Below are 22001 nucleotides of genomic sequence, written 5' to 3' on the forward strand. Positions count from 1 at the left end.
GCCAATCAGCTCCCTGAAGACTTTTCTTTTTGCCGCTGCTTTTAATTGAACTATTCATATCTTAAACTGCACTGTAACTTTTATTCATGTATTTTTTCTTTTAATGTTTATTTTATTATCTTTGCTTTTTAATGACTGATTTTAAATGCCATTTTCTTAATGTCTTTCATTGTTGTAAAGCACTTTGAATTGCCTTGTGTTGAAAGGTGCTATATAAATAAACTTGCCTTGCCTTGCCTGGCCTTGCCTTACTCCCCACTGTGAATGTGATCCAGGTTCCCCTCATCAAAAACACACCCGTTTGCTATCCTGGCTCCTAAATGGTAGAACAAGCTCCCCACTAACATCAGGGCAGCAGAAAGTCTACATATATCTTCTGTCTACTGAGTTTGTATTGTTATGGTTTATTGCACTCATTGTAAGATGCTCTGGGTAAAAGCATCATCTAAATGTAATGTAATGAAAACCTATGGTGGCCTTCAGTTTTGGTAGGCCCCCCCCCCCGGTTGTAACAGTGAATTCCTCTTACGTCTGGAGCTGGGCAGGAGCACAGGCCGGAGCTTTCTCTCCTGCTTGATCCCAGCCAGGACCTTATCATGGAGGCACTGCTCCTGCAGGGGGGGAGGGGGGAGGCTGCGCTCTGAAACCTTACGCGGAGAAATAACAACAACACAATCATTATTTAAATAGGATAAGAAATAAAATGTGCTGACTTCTTCACGATGCTGCAGTGAAGTTCTATTAAAAGGCCAAACCCACTTACTGGTTTCAGGGGAGGTCTTGATCTGATGAAATCCAGTATGAGTTCATGGCCGTTTCTCTTCACTATCGTGGGAATGTCACCATCCACCTGAGTATTAAAAGAAACACAACACTGGATGAAGTTCTGTGTCTGTAATCACACAGTGATACAGTAAGCTGTTATCACACCATTGGCATATCACCTGATCAAGTTATTATGGCAAACGTGTTTATCCATTCAGACATGCAGCAGCCATTCGCTCACTTTTGAGCTCTGTTTTGGTATGTACCAGATCTTGATTTTTTTTGCAAAAGCTGCGAGTGTGAACACATGCACTTAACCTCCATAGCTCCAGATTTCAGTCTCTAAGGGCAGGAAAACTATGGCCGCCAAGGGTGTGAACATTTCTTGAAGAGTGAGCTTACTCAGATAGTAAAGTAAGTAAAAGTAGAAGTACCAGAATGTATGAATACTCTGTTACAAGTAAAAGTCCTGCATTCAAAATGTTACTCAAGTAAAAGTACTATCATCAAAATATACTTAAATTACCAAAAGTAAAAGTAATCATTATGCATATTCGTCTATTTCAGAATCATATATATGATATGTTTTTTGATTGATCATGAAAGTGTTCTCAAAGCTGGTGAAGGTGCAGCTAGTTTGAATGACTTTGTATACTGCAGGGTAGCTTGTGGATTTACTCCAGGTGGAACTAAAGTCTGATTCAACACTTGATTATATTTCACATCATTCATCCACATCTGTGAAGTAACTAAAAGTATTAAATACATGTAGTGGAGGAAAATAACACGACTTACCTCTGAATTGAAATGGGGTAGAAGTACAAAGTAGCAAGAAATTGAAATACTCAAGTAAAGTACAAGTACCTCAAATTGTACTTAAGTACAGTACTTAACTTAATCTACCTGGTTACTTTACACCACTGTGAGCTAAAGAGCTGTTGGTCCTAGCATAATAACCATAAGCATAATAATTGATTATGATAACACTCTCTGCCATTTATCTGCCATTTTTGGAGCAGGCAGTGTACAGCGGGTGTACAGTGATATTATCAGAGCTGACTGAAAACAGCTGCTGCTGGAGACAGGGTTAATCACAGCTTTGGAAACCAAAAAAAATGGCTGAATGATGCTAAGATGCTGCATATAGCTGAGGGGGACTGACAGTTGGTGATGACTTTCTGAGCCAAATGCTGAGAACAGAAGGCTGAGAGAAGCCTTCATTAATATCTGTGTGTGGAGGCTGAGTTATGGATCTGCCCTTAAGGAAGGCCTCAATGTGTTTGCATGTAACATAACATTTTCTTCCTGTAGTACAGTATATGCTGCAGTGGACTGCCTGAAAGAGAAAAGTGTTTTCAAGGTCTTCAAATGACAAACAGGCTCCACAGGCTCCACAGGCTCACTCTTGTCTGCCCTCCATGTCCTCTTGCCTCATTTCAACAAAGTCAAGTGTAACACATGCACCAAAAGTGAATACTGAGCAGCACAGAATTATTTATACGAATCAGTTTCGATCAAACCTCTCTAATATAAATGTAGAAATGTCAGTGTGTGGACCAGCACATCAGAAGTCTAGGTCGCTCAGGAGAAAATGGATACTGTGCAACAAAGGTGAAAAGACACAAAGCAGACGTTGTTTGGAAAAGGTAAAGAAAGGTATAATGTTTATTCCCTCTTTCTTTCAGATAAACATTTGATATACATATATATTCAGTTACCTTGAATTCGAGAGTATCCTGGTTTTAATTATTTGTACCTATTTATTTTATAACTATTTTGATATCATTTAGTGTTATTACTTCTGTTTTAATTATCCCTATTTAATATTGTTACGTCCCTCTCTAGGGTAGAGGAGAATAACATGCACCAGTATGGAATTGGTATAGTATAGGTATTTATTTTATATATGTAATAGCAGTAGCAAAATAATAAGGCATGCAACCTGGCACAAACAAAAGCCAACAATGGCGCAATGCTAAATGAAGATCCAACAGAAAAAGCCTTGTTGAATACAAGGAGATATATGCTAAACAGAAAGTAATAAAACAACTCTCGCTGTCAAAGAGTGCAAGATAACAAAAAGAGACTGTTTAGAAAACACAGCTATACTACGGAACAAACAGTCAACCTAATGCTAAGCTAACCTAAACACAATACAATACAAAACACACAAGTTAACCACCGTTAACCGATTTGTCTAGCAAGAGCAAAATGTGTGAGGCGTCAGGCGTCTGTTTCACACAGCTGACCCTCCTGAATGTTCACGGTCCATAGCCTTTTGTAGTCCTCCCCCGGAAGTTGTGTGCCGGCTGTGTCACGATCACAGGTACAGATCAGAACCCAATAGCACGACACAGATACAACCAGTGTTTTGCAATGTTCAGTTTATTCAGGTCTGGGACAGGCAGGGTCAAAACCAGGAAATCCGTCAGACAGGCAACCAAAACCAAAAAGGGAGCAGGCAGGAACTCGAGATCCGAATACAGGCAGGCAGGGGTCAAAAACCGGGCAGGACAAAAATCTAGGCTAGAGAATAACACACACTGGAGAGCTTGGCGGAAAAGACAAGACAATCTGGCAAAGGACCAGTGATAGTGAGGTGGTATAAATACTGTGGAGTGATGAGGGAATGAGTAACAGGTGAGGGGAAGGGCTGGGAAGACCAGGTGAGGGAAGTGAGCTGATTACAAGGGCCTGGAGGAAGGCGGGATCTGAAATGACAGGAGAGTTAAGATGAACCAAACAAACAACAATAGATGTGTCTAACTTGTGACAGAACCCCCCCTCTATGGACGGCTCCTGACGTCCCACGTGGTTGATCGGGATGAACCTGGTGAAAGTCAGTAATGAGAGATGGGTCAAAGATACTGCGATTTGGGCACCCATGAACGCTCTTCAGGACCATAACCCTCCCAGTGTACCAGGTACCACGTCGCCGGGACTTGAGGCGACGGACAGTGTAAACAGTCTCCCCGTCGACAATCCGGGGTGGTGGTGGGGGTCTAGAGGGGGGCTGAAGAGAGCTCACATTAACTGGTTTGATCTTGGACACATTGAAGATAGGATGAATCCTCATAGAAGGGGGCAGGCTGCAGGATTGATGACCCTAGATATGGGAAATGGGCCTACAAAACGGGGAGACAACTTCTTTGACTCAACTCTGAGAGAGAGATCCTGTGTGGGGAGCCAGACACGTTGCCCTGGGGAGTACTGTGGAGCTGGCTTGCGACGGCGATTGGCGGACCGTTGATAACGGTCGGAAGAGCGCAGTAGCGCGGAGCGGGCCTTTAACCACATACGTCGACATCGGCTTACAAACGCCTGTGCAGATGGGACGCTGGCCTCACGTTCCTGTGCAGGGAAAAGGGGTGGCTGGTATCCGCGGGAGCATTGGAATGGAGAAAGACCAGTAGCAGAACTAGGAAGGGTGTTGTGGGCATACTCAACCCATAGAAGCTGCCTCGACCAGGAGGAGGAAGTGGAGGAGACAAGACAGCGTAAGGCAGTCGCCATCTCCTGGTTCATTTGCTCTGCTTGACCATTGGACTGGGGATGGAATCCGGACGAGAGACTGACACTGACTCCCAGCAGCCTGCAAAACTCGGACCAAAAGTAAACTGTGGTCCCCGATCAGACACAACGTCACTGGGGAGACCATGCAGCCTGAACACATGTTGTAGCATGATTTCAGCAGTTTCCTTGGCAATGGAATCAGCAGGGCAGACTTGGAAAACCGGTCTATGACTGTGAGCATGACTGTGTTACCGTCTGAGGGTGGTAGACGAGTGACGAAATCCAAAGAGATGTGGGACCAGGGACGATGAGGGATAGGCAAGGGATGAAGAAGACCGGAGGGAGCAGACTAGGCAAGCAGCAATTAATTCCTTGGTATCCTTCTCCGCTAGGGACCATCTCACTCCTGAGTGACAAGCTAGGCGAGAGTTATGACCCCACTGGAGAGCCTGGGTACGATAAGGGGCAGGAACAAACAGACAGTTAACAGGACAGGCACTTGGGGCTGAGTGTTCAGCATGAGAGCGCTTGACCTTATCCTCCACCTGCCAGGTCACCAGACCAATGACACATGTAGAAGCAATGATATTCTCAGGATGAGATGGAGAGCTCTCTGGCTGGAACTGGCGAGACAGGGCATCAGGTTTGATGTTCTTAGAACCAGGTCTGTATGAAAGAGAGAAATCAAAGCGCGTGAAAAAAAGAGCCCACCTGGCTTGACGAGAGTTCAGCCGCTTAGCTGAACGGATGTACTCCAAATTGTTGTGGTCAGTCCAGACCACAAAAGGCTGTTCTGCTCCCTCCAACCAGTGTCTCCATTCTTCCAGGGCAAGTTTCACTGCCAACAGTTCTCGATTTCCAATGTCATAATTTCTTTCTGCTGGGGACAGCTTCCGAGAGAAGAAGGCACACGGGTGAATCTTCTGATCCTCGGCCGACCGTTGAGAAAGAACTGCCCCAACTCCAGTGTCGGACGCATCTACCTCTACAACAAACTGCCGAGTAGGATCTGGAAAAATCTAAATAGGAGCAGAGGTGAAGCGTGATTTTAACTCACCAAAAGCCCCTTCTGCCACAGGGGACCACCGGAAGGGAATGTTCTGAGAGGTGAGAGCTGTGAGAGGAGCTTCCACCAAGCTGTAGTTTCTAATGAACCTCCGGTAGAAGTTGGCAAAACCCAGAATGCGTTGGAGCTCCTTGCGTGTTGAAGGGCGTGGCCAGTCAGTCACCGCGTTGGTCTTGTCAGGGTCCATCTTGATGTTTTCGGTGGAGACCACAAATCCCAGGAAAGGGACTTCTGTGGTGTGGAACACACACTTCTCGGCCTTGACGAACAGGTGGTTCTCCAAGAGCCTCTGGAGGACTAGGCGAACATGGACCACATGCTCCAGTTTTGACTTGGAAAAAATCAAAATGTCATCCAGGTATACAAAAACACAGATATTGAGTAGATCCCGCAGAACATCATTCACCAACCCCCGGAAGACTGCAGGTGCATTGGTGAGTCCAAAAGGCATGACTAAATACTCATAATGTCCACTAGGAGTGTTAAATCCCGTCTTCCACTCGTCCCCCTCCCTGATTTTCACCAAATGGTATGCGTTACGTAGGTCCAGCTTGGTAAAAATAGTAGCACCTTGTAACAGTTCAAATGCAGAGGAAACAAGTGGAAGGGGGTACCTGTTCTTGACAGTGATGTTATTGAGTCCTCTGTAGTCAATGCATGGGTGCAGAGTCTTATCCTTCTTACCCACGAAGAAAAAACCTGCACCAGCAGGAGATGATGAAGGCCGGATAGGTCCTGCATCCAAAGTCTCCATTGACTTAGTTTCAGGAGCCGATAAAGAAAAAAGTTGACCTCTAGGGGGAGAAGTACCAGGTAACAGGTCAATAGAACAGTCATTAGCACGATGAGGCGGGAGTGAGGTGGCCAGAACCTTGTTAAAGGCCTCTTTAAGGTCCCAGTAATCCTTGGGAACACCGGAAATGTCTTGACACTCAGAGGTAATCGGCTGACTGGAATCAATTGAGGAACTAGATCTTAAGCAGACAGCATGACAATGAGCACTCCACTCTCTAATAGTCCCTGAAGCCCCATCTCAGTGTGCGAAAAAGTACACGTCCCTCCGTCCGGGACGTGTTATTTACAATATCGGACAAGTCGATCTTTCAATTGACTTGTCCGGCGGGCAAGTGACGTTTTTCGCCCTAATTTATTGACAAATTATTGATAAATTCAGTTTACAAAAGGCAGAACTCATTCGCAAATTGTACGTGTCCGCCATTGTTCATTTAGAAATGTTAGTTTCGGTTCTGCTTGTCGATTCCTAAGGAAATGCATCTCGCCGTTTTCTGTACAGTTAGACGGGGTAGGGGCGGGAAGTGTAGCACAGTGGCAGGGTTGGGAAGCAAAGCTTGGTTCCGAGTAGGAACAAATAACAATTGTCCAGTACCGGGATTAATAAGAGTTGTGAGCACAGGAGGCGAGGCCGAGCCCGCGGACCGCAGCTCTCTCTCTCTATGCTCCGGATCATCTGATCGCTGCACGGTGCAGCTCAGCGTCTCTCTCTCTCTTTCTACACACAGCGGATCCGCTGCCCGTTTAACAGCCTCATCTTTGTCAAACTTTCTTATGTTCTTTCTCTAACACGTAATGAAGGTTATTAAGCGTTTTAGCTCCTATGTTGTTCATATTGACCGCCATTTCCTTTATGAAGTGAAGCAGCCTCCCTGTCTGTGTCCTCGCGCTGTCCTCACATCCCCGGACCCCCAGACTCGGAGGAGCACAGGGATGTCAGTATTGTTTATGAAGCAGGGTATAGAAAGTAGCTACATTATTGAAATGAAAATACTATTTATTTACTTTTACAAACAGTGAGCATGCAAGCGTCTTTGAGTTGTAGAAAAGCGCTAGGCCTATAGGCTATACATATAATGTATTATTATTAGGTTATGTCCTATGTGTTGGACATGTGTTGTTGGACTCTGTCTCACAGGCAGGTTGCAGTGTAACATCAGAGGACACTGGGCCAATTGTACATTCTCAAACTGCACCACTTAGAACTAACTAAACAATGCAGAGATTATTTTTATATAATTGTGTTCAATAACCGTAAGAAATTAAACAGTATGAAGTGATTTGTAAATAGGAATACAGATTTGACTTAATGTTTTCATAAATATATTTTTCTCCCAGTTTGTCATGGGACTTATTTTTACCCTCTCAAAGAACCGGAATCGAGAACCGAAAATAACCGGAATCGAAAAGCAGAACCGGAATCGTTAAAATCCAAATGATACCCAACCCTATGTGTGATGCAGTAAAATCTTACCGCTCACTTACGTTAGCGGTGTCGTAAAAACCGTGGGAAAATGTAAAATACGATTGGCGAAGAAGAAGATTCCATTGACCCCAATTTTTGTCCATTCTGGACAAGTGAAAAATGTATTCGGACAAGTAAATTGCCAAACTCACTTGTCCATGGACAAGTACTCTCTAAAAACTTTTTCTCACACTGCTGGCTATATGAGGATTATGCCTTCTTAACCATGGAAACCCCAAAATGACAGGCTGATGTGGTGCATAGATAAGGTGAAAAGAGAGACAGGATGTGTACAGGGATTGGAGGACGTCGATCCAATCACCTCTCCGGAAGCGAGGGCGGGACAGCCAATGACATCCAGGGAACCTCACTGCTCATTTACATATGCACAAACAGAGTTAATAGCACCGGGGAGCCAACGGCCGTAACAAATATAAACTAATGGTTTTATTTAAATTTAGTGGCTAAGCTATATATTCTAATTTTGGGAACCAGGACTCTGTATTTGAAATGTTATTTCAAATTCTTAAATAAAATGAAAACTTATCACATTACTTCTATACACATATAGTTATAACATATTCAACATAGTATCAAAACAATCAACAATCAATCAGTTATTGGCTCTCAACTTGTGAAGAGGAAAAGATGCATAAGTTCTTGTCCTACCACCGTTGTGGGTAGTGTAATAGTTCTCTTCCTTTAGATAGGTCGATGGGTAGCTCGCCAGACTGAAATTCGCCACAGTACACCAGCAGAGATGAGGGCAGCGTTCCAGTCAAAGAATCCAGAAAATCTCTTTCACATCACACAAAAAAGACCCGACCAAGGGTATCATATAACGGCCCCTACACACGGCGGCGTGCATTGCCGCTTCAACGCTTCTGCCCATTCACTTTGAATGGGGTGACGTCATGATTCGCCGAACTGCATTGTGGGAGCAAAGCGTAGCTTCTCTCGCGGTGCTCGCTGCAAAAGTAGAGCAATGTTCTACTTTTGCCGCCTCGACGGAGGCGTCAGCCAATCAAATCCCGCGTATGCAAATCTGACAGTACAAGCGCTAGCCAATCAAACCACGTGTATGTTGGGAGAGCCAGACCGCAGTTATTTCCCATATGTCAAAAAATGGAGGAGAAAATGATCGTGGCGGTAGTGAATCACCCGGTATTATATGACCAGTCCCTCTTTACATACAGGGATACAAACCGGAGGAGCCAGGCATGGGGGGAGGTGGCAGAGACAGTGGGTGACACTGGTAGGTTTTCGCCTGTTTGGGGAGTTTATATCCAGTGTACTTCGTTTGAATGGACAGCTATGGACATAGACAGTATATTTAGCCAGCATGGATGTAGCATGAGCTTTGCTTTGTATGTCCGGGGCGGGACATTCATATGATTGGTTGTTGGTCGCGTTGCTCGCGTTGACTCCCCAAGCTCAAGACACGCCCACCGCCAAGCGGTAACGCACGCCGCCGTGTGTAGGCTCCGTAAAAGGCAATGCTCTTGGGGAAAAGTAGCAAAGTCGGTCAATCTACATCAAAAGTTGTCCGAATAACTACAATCAAAATCCACAGTGCTAATGCTACCGAGTCATCGTCCCAAAAGGATAATACAGCGCATCTCACTTCCTGGTAGACGGGCAGACACGGGGCGGGTCTGAACTTTGATTGGCTTAGCCTTGCTTTACAACCATTTTAGATGGACAGGGGATTTATCTAATCACACTCATTTAAATGTTTTCATGAATAATTGTCTAAATCATGTTGTCCTAAATTGCATATTGTGTATCTATATTGTTTCTATTTTAGTTTCAAATAATTGATATTGTTTGTCATGTTACTCAGTGTTATTTCTCAGTGTCTTAGTAACCGGGGGTTACACAAGTGAGTCCTCAAGATCTGTGATGCTTTGATTCGGCTGATTCCAGCAGCTAACACTTGTACTTTCATACATTTCCTCTGCTTCTAGCATTTATGACTGTGCTGAATACATTACCTTTCATTTACCATTTCATCTGCTTTCATCTCTTCAACTGACATTTCATATACATTGGGTGCGAAGGAATTTATGCCTCATGTTACAAGCTCACTGAGTTTCACAGAGATGTATTCACTGCCTTCAGCAAGTCTGGCAACAGCTAAATTAGTCTTGTTCAACCAATAGTAAACCGATTTTGCTGTGAGTTGTTTGTTGGTTGGTTGAACAAATGTATTACAGGGATGCCTAAATAACTACATACCGAAAGTGATTTCAAAATGAATTACTGTATTTGTCAGATCTTCTGTAAGAGGACAAGCAAACCACTCATAAAACTCTTGTTTTCTAAAAAGAGTGTGAATGCATCAGGGCTAGGTTAGCTGAAATTGTAACTGCTCCTTTACCACTTGATATTAAAAGATTCAGGCATAAATCCAGCAGCTCCAGTGCCCACAGAGGGCTGCTGTTTTCCTCCATTTCTGATCCAACTGAGTCAATGAGAAAGAGGAGAATCTAAACTCTTATGGCTTCCTTTGATACTGCACCATGCACAACCCGGCTCAGGTTAAATGATCTCAACTCACATGATTATTCAAATCATTCAAATTTGCCGTTTCATTGCTAATTAGCTTTGCGTTTGGTGTAAATGCACTACTTCTCTACAGCTGATATTTCACACACATTCATCCATTACTCTTCAACTGAGAATGCTGTCAGGCATTACCATTCTTCTTCTTTATGGTTGGCTTGAATATTTTAGACCAAGTCTCTCACCATGACTTTGCGGAGCTGGAACTTGCGTGTCTGGATGTCCTGCATCAGCATCTCGAAGGGTGTGAGGCTGAACTCGGTGGGCAGCAGGTTGAAGGGCTGCTCCTGAACCTTCTTCAGCTTCACCCCCTGCCTGAGGTCCTTCATCAGCTGCACCCACAGACGCGCCTGGAAACCAAACCACACACACATTAACATGTGTAAAAAAGACAATATAGCCTTCTTTAATCAAACACACAGCTGTATTGTCCTCCCTGTCTCTCACCCAGTCTCTGTGTTTCAGTGCGTCTAGCTCCGCTGCAGACCTGTCCTCCACAGATTCCTCTGATGTGATCTTCTTCAGCATCTGTGCAACAAATAGAAAAATAGAGCATTACTGCATGAAATGGTTTATTTTTTATTATAGTATTGCGATATCACCAGGGGGCACCAAAGTGGTAGTTTATAATAACTTGCGATTGGTTTACAACTGTATAAACCTTTATGTGTTTAGTAATAACCCAAACTATTTCTTAGACTAAGAACATTGCTTAAATAAGTCCCAGAGGGAGACATTGAGGAATCAGATGTGCAGACAAAAAACAAAAGTAAGTAAGTGTAAATGTAACGGCCCTATTTAAATCCTAGCAAACAGGATGTAAACAATGCAGAATTTAAAATTGTCAAAGTAAAATCAAATGTTTTTATAATTATTATTATGACTGTCGAGGTGTCATCTTCAGGCTTTCATTATCTTCTTATTCACAGTTAAATGCAAGAAGTTACTCAACTGTTGAAAAACTACTTTTTCAATGATTTTACCTAGAAATGGCAGGTTTGATATTGGCCTGTAATTGTTCATTAGTGAAGCATCTAGATTATTACTTTTTAAGAGCAGTTTAATGACTGCAGTTTTCAGGGCCTGAGGAAAAATACCTGAGTGAAGAGATTGGTTTACTATATGAAGTAGATCTAAGGCCATGCAACGAAAAACATTTTTGAAAAATCCTGTTGGAATAATATCAAGGCAGCAAGAGGAGGATTTCAGAAGTTGTATAATGTCCTCTAGGTTTTTATCATTAATCTGATGGAATTGTGTCATGGTGTTTGAATTGATATTAGGTGGACACAGGGACAACACATTTGCTGTTCCTGATGCAGAGGCACTGACTGCTTGTCTGATTTTCTGAATGTTGTCAGTGAAAAAGGCAAAATCATTGCACGCCCTGGTGGATAGAAATTCAGAGGCTACTGACACTGGGGGGTTTGTTAGTCTGTCGACGGTAGAAAACAAGGCATGTGCGTTGTTTTTGATAATGATGTCAGAGAAGAAAGACTGTCGTGCGTTTTTCAATTCCAAATTATAAAGGCCAAGTCTCTCTTTATAGATTTCAAAGTGAACCTGGAGATTTGTTTTTCGCCACCTACGTTCAGCTTTTCAACACTCTCTTTTTTCTGTTCTCACGGTCATGGCCTTTCTCCATGGAGATATTTTCTTGCCAGTCACTTCCTTTACCCTAGTTCAGTGGTTCTCAAACTTTTTCTGTCAGGACCCCCCTTTGGAGAAAAAAAAAAGTCGGGCCCCCCCAACACAAATAGTCAGGCTCAGTGGCGGCGCCAGAGATTTCTTTTGGGGGTGCTGTGGGGTAGCTTGACGTTTCATAGAGGGTGCTCAAACATTTAGGGTTTCCCATTAATGTACCAGGCGCTACAGAGGAATGTTCTACTGCAACAATCCCCACACGCATATACACAGTGTACCCGTGACTGTTACAATGAAGGCTCGATAATCAGCTCACGGCATATAGGTGTAAGCAGGGGTAAAGTGCTATTTTTACAGGTGGTGTGTGGACCTCACATAGGGGGGTCCGGGGGCAAGCTCCCCCGGGAAGATTTATTTTTAAATATTTAAGTTAAATGCATCAATCTGGTGCACTTTGAGAGCAACATGAAGAGATCTATGGATACCTCTCTCAACACCCATATGAAACAGAACTGTAAACAGATTTACTTTTTCTTTATGGATATTTTACAAATCACCCTTTTAAACTTTATTCTTTTTTTTACTGTCATATAGTATTTCATACCTGTTTTTCATTTATTCTCTTATTTTTGTATAACTATAATGATCATATGTGTGTGCCTCGGAAATAATTGTTTACATTAATGGTGACCAAAACGAGACCCACTGAGATAACACTGACAGAGTCCTTTAGCTCAGTGAGTCTCTCAGTCTGACAGTTTGTTGTTGAAAAAACTCCTTATATCTGTTAGCGTAGCTCGCTAGCACCAGAAGCTAACAACAACGATCTCCAGTACCGGTGCGCTCTCTCTCGCTCGTGCACACAAAATGGCTCGTTTGACACACACACACAGTCGAGCTTTAATGAAACACAGAGACGCAGACGTAATAGTACTGTACTGCATTATATTATATATATCGTTTTTCCTCCGGAGACGTCGCAAAGAGACGGAGCGGCTCCACCTGTTGCTGCATGCGATCTGCGATTTACGGAGGCCTGCTCGTCGCAAAGAGATGGAGCGGCTCCACCTGTTGCTGCCTGCGATTCTGCGATCTGCGATCTACGGAGGCCTGCTCCCACCTGTAGAATACGGCTGTACTGGAGAGGTTTTTACCCCGGAGTCGTCGCGGAGAGACGGAGTGGATCCACGCTTCGGGCTTGGCCTGCTTCCACCGGGCGTGTGCTGCTGTACGGAGGAGGATTTTACCACGGCTGGGGCCTGCTTTCCACCTGTCCTGGTTCTGCTGTTGCAGAGGCCTGCTTTCACCCCGGGGATACCACGGAGGGACCGGAGCGCTTCCACGCTGCTGTTTTCGCCTGTCCTTTGCTGCTGTGCTGATTTTGCTCCAGGAACATCGCGGATACTGTGTGCTGGTCTGGGAAAATGGCCCATATCGGGATTCTGCTGTGCCTGTTAACTGTTTTGGACCATGAGAAGATCTCTAGTCATTCTGAGAAGACTACTGGATTCAGGTCTGTTCTGCCACCCGCAGTGGGCATCCCCTGCAAAGGTTTGGATGTGTTGCTCAAACAATTACCGGTTGCCTTGTCACAGACAATCTGCTCGACAAAATATGTTTGTCTTTTTTGTTTTCCTGCGATGATGGTTCTTCAGGACTGCTTCTTAAGCTCAAATCACACTCTCGCAGACTTTTCCGGTGTTTCTAAATTAGATGACAATGTATGTGTGTCGTTTAAGAGGAAAAGATGCCTGTTTTTTGTTGTTGTTATTACTGTCAGGAAATGTACAACCTAACCCTGGTCCGCCCAGTAGTAGTAGTCAGATCGCTACTCCTGCTGATTTTAAAGCTAGGTCTGGGTTGGGTTTCATCCACTTGAATGTGCGCAGTCTGTTAGGTAAACTAGATTTTGTCCGTATCTGGGCGAGCTCAACTGACGCTGACGTCATTGTTTTATCAGAAACATGGCTAAACAAATCTATTTTGGACTCTGACATTGCCTTAAATGGTTTTAATGTGTATCGTACCGACCGGCCTAATAAAGGTGGTGGCGTTGCCATTTATGTTAAGAATAAGTTCAGTGTAACCACATTAGTTTCCAAATCGATCAGTAAGCAATTTGAATTTTTAGCCATAAATATAGAAGTGGCAAAGGGTCAACAGGTCATGGTGGTGGGCTGTTACAGACACCCCTCAGCTGTCAAAGACTCCTTGTCTTCACTAGCAAATATTTTATCACAACTAGACTACAAGGAAATAGTGCTACTTGGAGATTTTAACTGGGACTGGTTAACTGCAGTGTCAGAGGATTTTAAAAACCTTTGTATCTCTTTAAATGTTACTCAGATTATAGACAGTCCTACTCGCCCTAACATTAAGTCCCCTAATAAATCCTCCCTAATTGATCTCATTTTAACTAATGTTCCCCATAAATATTCATCTGTGGGAGTATTTGCAAATGATCTGAGTGATCACTGTGTTGTAGCCACAATTAGGGACACTAAGGTCCAAAAGGTTAAACCTCGCATTATCATTAAGAGAGACAAAAAACATTTTAGGGAGCAGGATTTTGTGCATGATCTGTTTGATTTTGATTGGGGTAAAATCGATCTGTGTGCTGATGTAGAAATTATTATTTGTATCTTGGTTTTATGGAGATCATTGATAGACATGCACCCCTGCGTAAATTTAGAGTAAAGGGACGAGACAATCCTTGGTTTTCTGCTAATCTGTCCAGTCTCCTTCATGAGAGAAACAAGGCCTGGGCAAAGGCTAGGAAATCAGGCTCAGAGGTAGAATGGCTGCGTTTTAGGCAGCTAAGGAATAGCTTCACATCGCAAATCAAAAGTGCTAAATCAAAGTACTATCTGTCAGTAACTACAAAGAATCTGAATAATCCTGGACAATTTTGGAAAGCCATTAAATCGTTATCCACCGGCGATATCCGTAATGAGCTACCTCCGTGCATTACCACAGTATCTGGCACTATATCGGACAGGGCTACTATGCTAAATTGCTTTAATGAGCATTTTGTGTCCTGTGGTTCTCTATTTGATTCTGTCACTAACTCTGCTTCTGTGAACACTACAGTATGTGACTCTGAAAAACGTGTGTTGGAAAACCCTTTTAGTTTTACCCCTTTTACTATTGGTATTGTTCGTGAAGCTTTAACCAAGTTAGATCCTAAGAAACCGGCTGGCCCGGACAACGTAGAACCTTTCTTTTTAAAGATAGCTGCAGATTGTATTGATCCACCTCTCACTACTCTTTTTAACCTCTCCCTCAGCACTAACACAATTCCAAAATTGTGGAAGTCAGCGTATGTCCTGCCTTTGCTAAAAGGTGGGGAGGCCACCTTATTAAATAACTATAGGCCAATCTCTAAGTTGTCAGTTCTGGCTAAGGTTCTTGAACGCTTAGTGAGTGAACAGGTAAAGGTGTTTTTATGTACAAATATGACATCCTGTCTAAACATCAGTCAGGCTTCAGAAAACAACATAGCACCATCACTGCCACAATGAAAGTGGTGAATGATGTGGCGAGTATTTTAGATAATAAGCAGAGTTGTGCAGCTCTATTTATTGACCTTTCCAAAGCGTTTGATACCGTCGATCATCGCATTTTAAAGCAGAGGCTAACCAGTATAGGCATGTCCAGCCATGCAGTGGGGTGGTTTGTGAACTACCTCTCTGAAAGGTCCCAATGTGTTCACTTTGATGGGCTGTCTTCTGAGTGGTTAAACATTGCTAATGGTGTTCCCCAAGGTTCTGTTTTAGGTCCACTTTTATTCTCCATATATATCAACAGTTTAGGTGAAAATGTGGATGAAGCTACTTTACATTTTTATGCGGACGATACCGTAATGTACTGTGCAGGTCCCTCCATTAAGGAGGCTGGTGTTAAATTACAGGATGTTTTTAACATTATTCAGACTCAGCTCTCTGAACTAAAGCTTATTTTAAATGTAGAGAAAACCAAGGTAATGCTCTTTTCTAAAGCTAAAAAGACACCAGAGCCTGTTTTAGATATTGTAACTACACAAGGAATAAAACTTGAAGTGGTTACCTGTTACAAATACCTTGGTATCTGGCTTGATGATTGTCTCACTTTTAAACTTCATGTCAATAACCTGCTTAAAAAGCTGAGGGTTAGGCTAGGTTTCTTCTACAGGAACAAGTCCTGTTTCTCGCTTGAGGCCAGGAAAAGGCTAGTCACTGTGACCTTTTTTACCTGTGCTGGACTATGGTGATTTGATGTATATGAATGCACCTGCCAATTGCCTGAACAAGTTAGATGCTGCGTATCACAGCGCACTGAGATTTGTGACAAACTGTAAAGCATTAACCCATCACTGTACCCTGTATGCAAGGGCTGGTTTGCTTTCACTAACTGTACGGAGGCTCAGTCACTGGTACATTTTTATATACAAAGCCATGTTAGGGAAACTTCCATCTTATATCTGCTCCCTGATCTCACGGAAAAGTGTAAGTGGCTACTGCCTAAGATCGAATGCTGTGGTTTTATTAAATGTGCCAACTGCTAGGACTGTCTTAGGGAAGACAGCTTTTAGATGCGCAGCTCCTCTGTCTTGGAATAGTCTGCAAATTAAATGGAAACTGAACAATCTGGTGCCACTAAATGTTTTTAAAGCTCGGTTGGATGCTACTCAATCGGAAGCTATAGGTACCTGTTTATGTGGATAATTATGTAAATGATGCTGTATGATGTCCTTTTGTTGTTCTATTTATGTTTTTATGTTTCATGTGGAACTACTTGAGCAGGTCTCCCTTGAAAAAGAGATCAATGATCTCAATGGGATTTATCTGTCTAAATAAAGGTTTGAAATGAAATGAAAATATTATTTTCGAATCAATAATTTTTCAAATTATGATTTTTTTTTTTTTTTTTTATAACCATTTTTCCTCCTGGTCTCTCGTGCCCCCCTGGCATGCCTCTGCGCCCCCCACTTTGAGAACCACTGCCCTAGTTGGAGCAATGGCATCTATAACATTTTAAATTTTTTGAATTAAAATGATCTACTAGCTCATTTACTGAGATGTTAGCAGGGGCAAGTGTGGAAGAAAAATTCTGAGTAAACATTTCCCTAGTATTTTCAGTTAAATATCGCTTTGTGGTTACCTCTTTTTGAACATTTGTGTGAACAGAAATAGAGCTCTCAAAGGAATGATCAGAGAGTTTAACATCAGTCACCACAACCTTAGAGATATTCAGACCCTTTGAGATAATTAAATCCAGAGTGTGCCCCTTATTGTGCGTGGGCTCCGTCACATGCTGAGTCAGTCCATAGTTATCAAGAAACCAAAACAGTTCTTTAGCCCCTCTATCCTGGGGGTTGTCAACATGGATGTTAAAATCACCAACAATGACTAGACGGTCAAAGTCAATACACACTATAGACAGCAGTTCAGTAAAGTCATCACAAAAGCTTGCACAGTATTTGGGTGGTCTATAGATATTTAGGAACAGAGCTCGAGAGGAGCATTTCAGCTGAAGGGCCACATATTCAAAAGAATCAAAGTTCCCATAAGATGTCTTCCTGCATTGAAGGGAATCATTGAACAGAATAGCAACTCCACCCCCTTTCTTATGCATTCTTTCCTGACTCATAAAACTAAAGTTGGGAGGGGTTGATTCGATAAGAACAGCTGCACTGTTATTTTGTTCAATCCATGTTTCTGTTAAAAACATAAAATCGAGATTGTGCTCAGTGATAAAATCATTGATTAAAAATGTGTTTCCTGACAAAGACCTGACATTTAATAAAGCTAGTTTAAGTTTGTTAGATACACTATCAGTCAGGTTTTTTGTGGCAAGCTGTGGCTGACATGGAATCACTGCTAAATTAGATAAACTCACACAAACGTTTGAGCTCTTCTTGTTTCTAAGCTTATTCACCGCTCTTAATATATTACCTATCAACACAGATATCGGCAAAGCAACTGGCAGGCAGGGCCCTGACATGTCCTGGAAAGAGTTGAGAGTGCCATACGCCCTTGAGCCTGGACCCAGCAAATATCAGTTTGCTGCGTTTTGTACACACACATTCTTATCAGGCTTCGGAGACCGCAGATGCTTTCTTGAAGGGGGGAAGGTCGTTTTGGTCCGGATGATTGTGGTAGGCATGGTGATGAAGTCGGGGGAGATGGTGCGCGTCTCTGCCTCGGTGATTCTGGTGGGCGTCGTTGAGGGACGGGGGTCAAGGACATGCTGCTAACCCTGTGTATCGCCTTCATATTTTCAGTGAACTCCAGGAAGGAATTGGTGGCAACCCTGTGTATCTCTTTCATGTGGTCATCGAACTCCAGGAGGGTGGGCGAGGGTGAAAGGGTGAGTGGAGAGTAGAGAGAGCTGGGGGGTGAAGGAAGAGTATCCTCAAAGGCGTTTGATATGGAAAACTTCTTTGCAGCAATGTTGAGTATTTGTTCTTGAAATTAGGGAAACTGGATTCGCCTTAGTCAATACACTGATATTTATTGAGAGACAAAACGGCCGGAGGATCAACAAAGCAACTCGCACTGTTTAATGCAAGCTTCCAAATTAATTCTGCCCACACAAAGACGGAACCGCTCGAACCTGGTCTCTGAGAAGGGGCGGAGCCTAGAAACGCGGGCCTTTACCCCAATCGATTCCAGATGAACAAACAAAGATGCTCTGTCTCGTAAAGGCATCGGGCAGTAAATCCTTCCCCCACACAGGAAAGAGAACCCATAAAACCTGGGACATGTAAAGTTTCTCAGGACAGCTAAGAACACAAAGACATCAGAATAAAATATTCCTTTACAGCGTTGATAGGGGGGGTGAAGGGCGGTGGAGACTCCTCCATTTGTGTCATAGGTCTCCCATAATCAAGACATTCCTCAGGCCGGTGCAGTGATACTTCTTCAAGGTTTTCTGCGCGATGTGATGTCTTTCTCTTGTTTTGATTCCTCTTGCTGCTTGTCCTTGGCAGAGGGAACAGATTGATGACACAGGCAGTTGAATATGTTAGAGATAAACTATTTTACTCCTGACTTGTTCAGGCAAAGTCCATCTGCCTTAAAAATATGTCTGCGGTCCCAGAAAAAGTTAAAATTGTCAATAAAATGAACAGAATGGTCAGTACAGACAGTTGAAAGCCAGGTGTTCAGTGCAAACAATCTGCTGAATCTCTCCACTCCTCTTCTGACTGGTGGTAGAGGGCCACTGATGAACTCCTCCGTATTTAGAGAGCTGACAGTTTCCAACAAACATTTAAAGTCTTCTTTCAGCACTTCTGACTGTTGTTTCACAACATCATTTGTTCCAATGTGTAGTACCACATTCTTCACAGTCGGATGTTCAGCCCCAAAATGCAGGATCTTCTCAGCCAAGTCAGAGACCACATCCTTGGGAAAACAGAGTACTTTGGTGTTGTTCTTACTACACAGACATTTTACATCTCTTACAGCAGAGTCACCCACAATCAGAGTTTCAGGCCCAGTCGTTAGCTTTCCCTCTAGCCTTTTACTTTTGGAGTAACTATTGGTCCTTACCCTGCTGTGTGAAGAGGACAGGTTATCCAGGTCATCAGAAAGAGATCTCCGGTTCTGGGTCAGTGGATCGTATCTGTTCTGGATTGGCACACTTGGTGGTTTAGGAGGATTGTTTGTACTTCTCCCTTTAGCAGCTGTCCACAGCTGTTTCCTAGTAGGAACAGGGGTTGAAGAGGCGCTCTTCCTGGGTGATAACAATGCAGGCCAGCCGGTCGATCACAGATTTCAGAGCGCTGGGCTCTGCCTGTTATTCGTCCTCCCAAATCCCATGGAAATGATTTACTCTTAGGCTTTGCACCCAGAGAGTTCCAGGGAGGACTACCACTTGTAGATTTATTACCCGGTACACAGCCCTCCTGTTCCTTGGAATCCTTGTAGCTGCTAACTAGCTGTGAGTTAGCATGCCCTTTTCCATTCTTTTGCAACACTGGTAAAGTGGCGTCATTCCCACATAGTCCATTCACTTCCACGTTAACTTCCAACCGTTGCATTTTCATTTCCAACACGGCCATCTTCTGTAGAAGTTTGTGAAGTCATCTGTAGAGAACGGAGGCATTTTGCTGCCAACTAGCTTAAGCTAAATAGCATGCAGTATCAGGCTTTAGCTGTTGCTAGGCCACGCTACTGTAAGACTGAGGTCGTCGTACAAATATTGAAATATGGCTGAAACCCTCCGTCTATTTACGAAGAATAACTGTCCCAGTGATAAGTTAAGAAAAATAGGAAAATCAGCATAAAAAAGTAAGCAGAGGCAAGAGCAAGCAGAAAAGTGTCTGCACTGTAAGGAAGCAGGAAGTAATATAGATTAAATTAGATTAGATATTCGGTATTGATACAAATTGGAAGAAACAAAATGTGCAGCAGCATGTCAACAAGGCATTGCACATGGGTTAAAATGTGCAAAGTAGTTGCATTTTAGTCAATTGAAATGCAATGAGGATGTGTGAGAATAATATGGAAACAAATTATTGTTCAGGGTTATTAAAAGGGGAAAAATTCAAATGGAATCTAGTTTATTGAGATATATTCTGCTCATATTCAGGTGTACTGTATGTAGTGTCCACCGCTTAGAGATGTCCCGCCCCTTAGCCTATCACGTACAATGTTTAAGAGCGCTAGCCAATAGAAGTGCCAGTGTTACATAGTGATGTCATTATGTTATCAGGCAGGCAGGGGGGAGTGTGTGGGAGAGAAACTCCCTCTGGAGGGAACACAGGGATTTTAGCCTTTGCAGACCATTTACATGCACAACAAACCTTTAATTTCTGCTCCAGTCAAGTTAGGACAATTTAGGAGACACATTTTTAAGTAGAGGTGATCAAGGGTTACCTAAAATTGCCATGACAGCCTAACGCACCTGCTTGGCATCTCTGATCTTGATGAGGAAGGTCTGCAGCTCGAGGGTCTCCACAAACAGAGCCCTGCACACAGCCTGGTAGTGGTCCGCAGCCAGGCCAGGGTCAGCCAGCCGGGACGCACACAGCGCCATCACCTGGCGGATGGTACACACCGGCCTGGTCCCTCCCTGCTGCTCCTCCTCTTCCTCCTCTTCCTCCTCCTGGCCGCTGTAGCCCTCATCTGTGGTGCCGTTCCTGGCTGTGCTGAGCCCCTCTCCGCCCTGGTGCCCCCCCGCCATGCGTTCGATGAGGTGCTCCAGCTGGGGGCTGAGCTCCCGCTCCTCGCTGTCATCTAGCCCCCAGTCCAGAGCTCGGTAGATGGCCACGCCCAGCGACTGCACCAGCTAGAGGTGTGGGGGTGGAGACACAACAAGGGAGTCAATATTGTCCTTGGCCATTTTCCATTCAGAACCAAGATGGTCAAAATCCTCCCAAACATCCAAATAGATGCAACTAATCCATCAGACCAAACCTTAACATACACTTCACATAAAAGACTTCTGATTGAAGTCAGCCACTGGTGGAATGTAACCAAGCACAGGTCTTAGGTACTGGTTCAGGATTCCCATTTCATGTTACATTTGACTTTTGCTGTGCTATCAGAATCAGAATTTTATATTTAAGTTTAAATGATAACCTTAAATACTTTACAGATTTAGTTTTTAATACAAAATGCAAATCAACTAATGAACGTAAGTTCAGTCAGGAAAACTAAGCTCTTCTAATTTATCATGTTTACTTCCATCCCTCCTCTCATTCGGCTCTTATCAGATGGTCACATCATCCAAAGACACACCTACCATGTTAGTCCATCATATCGCTGCTGTCTGTTTTTAAATAAGATTAGATAAGACTTTTCATAAGGTTCCTGCTGTACATGTGTGTATGCAAATCTCCATCTTTTCAGACAATAACTTTTAATTGTTGTACTTTAAGTATATTTTTAGGCTCATACTTTTAGTGAATTAAGTACAATTTTGAATGCAGGATTATTTAAACTGTGGTATTGCTACTTAAAGGGGACCTATCATGCAAAATGCACTTTGTGATGTCTTTTATAAATAAAGATGTGTCCCCGGTGTGTCTGGGAACTCACGCAGCGTCAGAAAATAAAACCCTCTCTCTTTTCCTCCGTACCCAAATCTCTAAAAACGGGGCTACAGCGGAGCTGATCCAGATTTGCGTCCGATATGACGTAATATCTGAAATGTGGACCCACGGCCCTATCAGAAACGTTGCTATCAGAAACAATGCCCGACTGT

The 22001-nt window shown here is 43.3% G+C and overlaps 1 protein-coding gene across 1 annotated transcript in view; it reads right to left on the reverse strand.

Moving 5' to 3' along the window:
- The window catches only part of spire2 (spire-type actin nucleation factor 2), a 113447-nt gene that overhangs the window by 73077 nt on the left and 18369 nt on the right, over positions 1–22001 (reverse strand). Inside the window, exons 3-7 of the mRNA XM_034227143.1 lie at positions 20700–21083; positions 10614–10694; positions 10352–10516; positions 764–850; positions 530–647 (exon numbers count right to left, since the gene is read on the reverse strand). Of these exons, the coding sequence (XP_034083034.1) occupies positions 530–647; positions 764–850; positions 10352–10516; positions 10614–10694; positions 20700–21083 (835 nt within the window). The remainder of the gene's footprint in view (positions 1–529; positions 648–763; positions 851–10351; positions 10517–10613; positions 10695–20699; positions 21084–22001) is intronic.

Source organism: Gymnodraco acuticeps, unplaced genomic scaffold (assembly GCF_902827175.1).
Source record: "Gymnodraco acuticeps unplaced genomic scaffold, fGymAcu1.1, whole genome shotgun sequence".
Classification (NCBI taxonomy): domain Eukaryota; kingdom Metazoa; phylum Chordata; class Actinopteri; order Perciformes; family Bathydraconidae; genus Gymnodraco; species Gymnodraco acuticeps.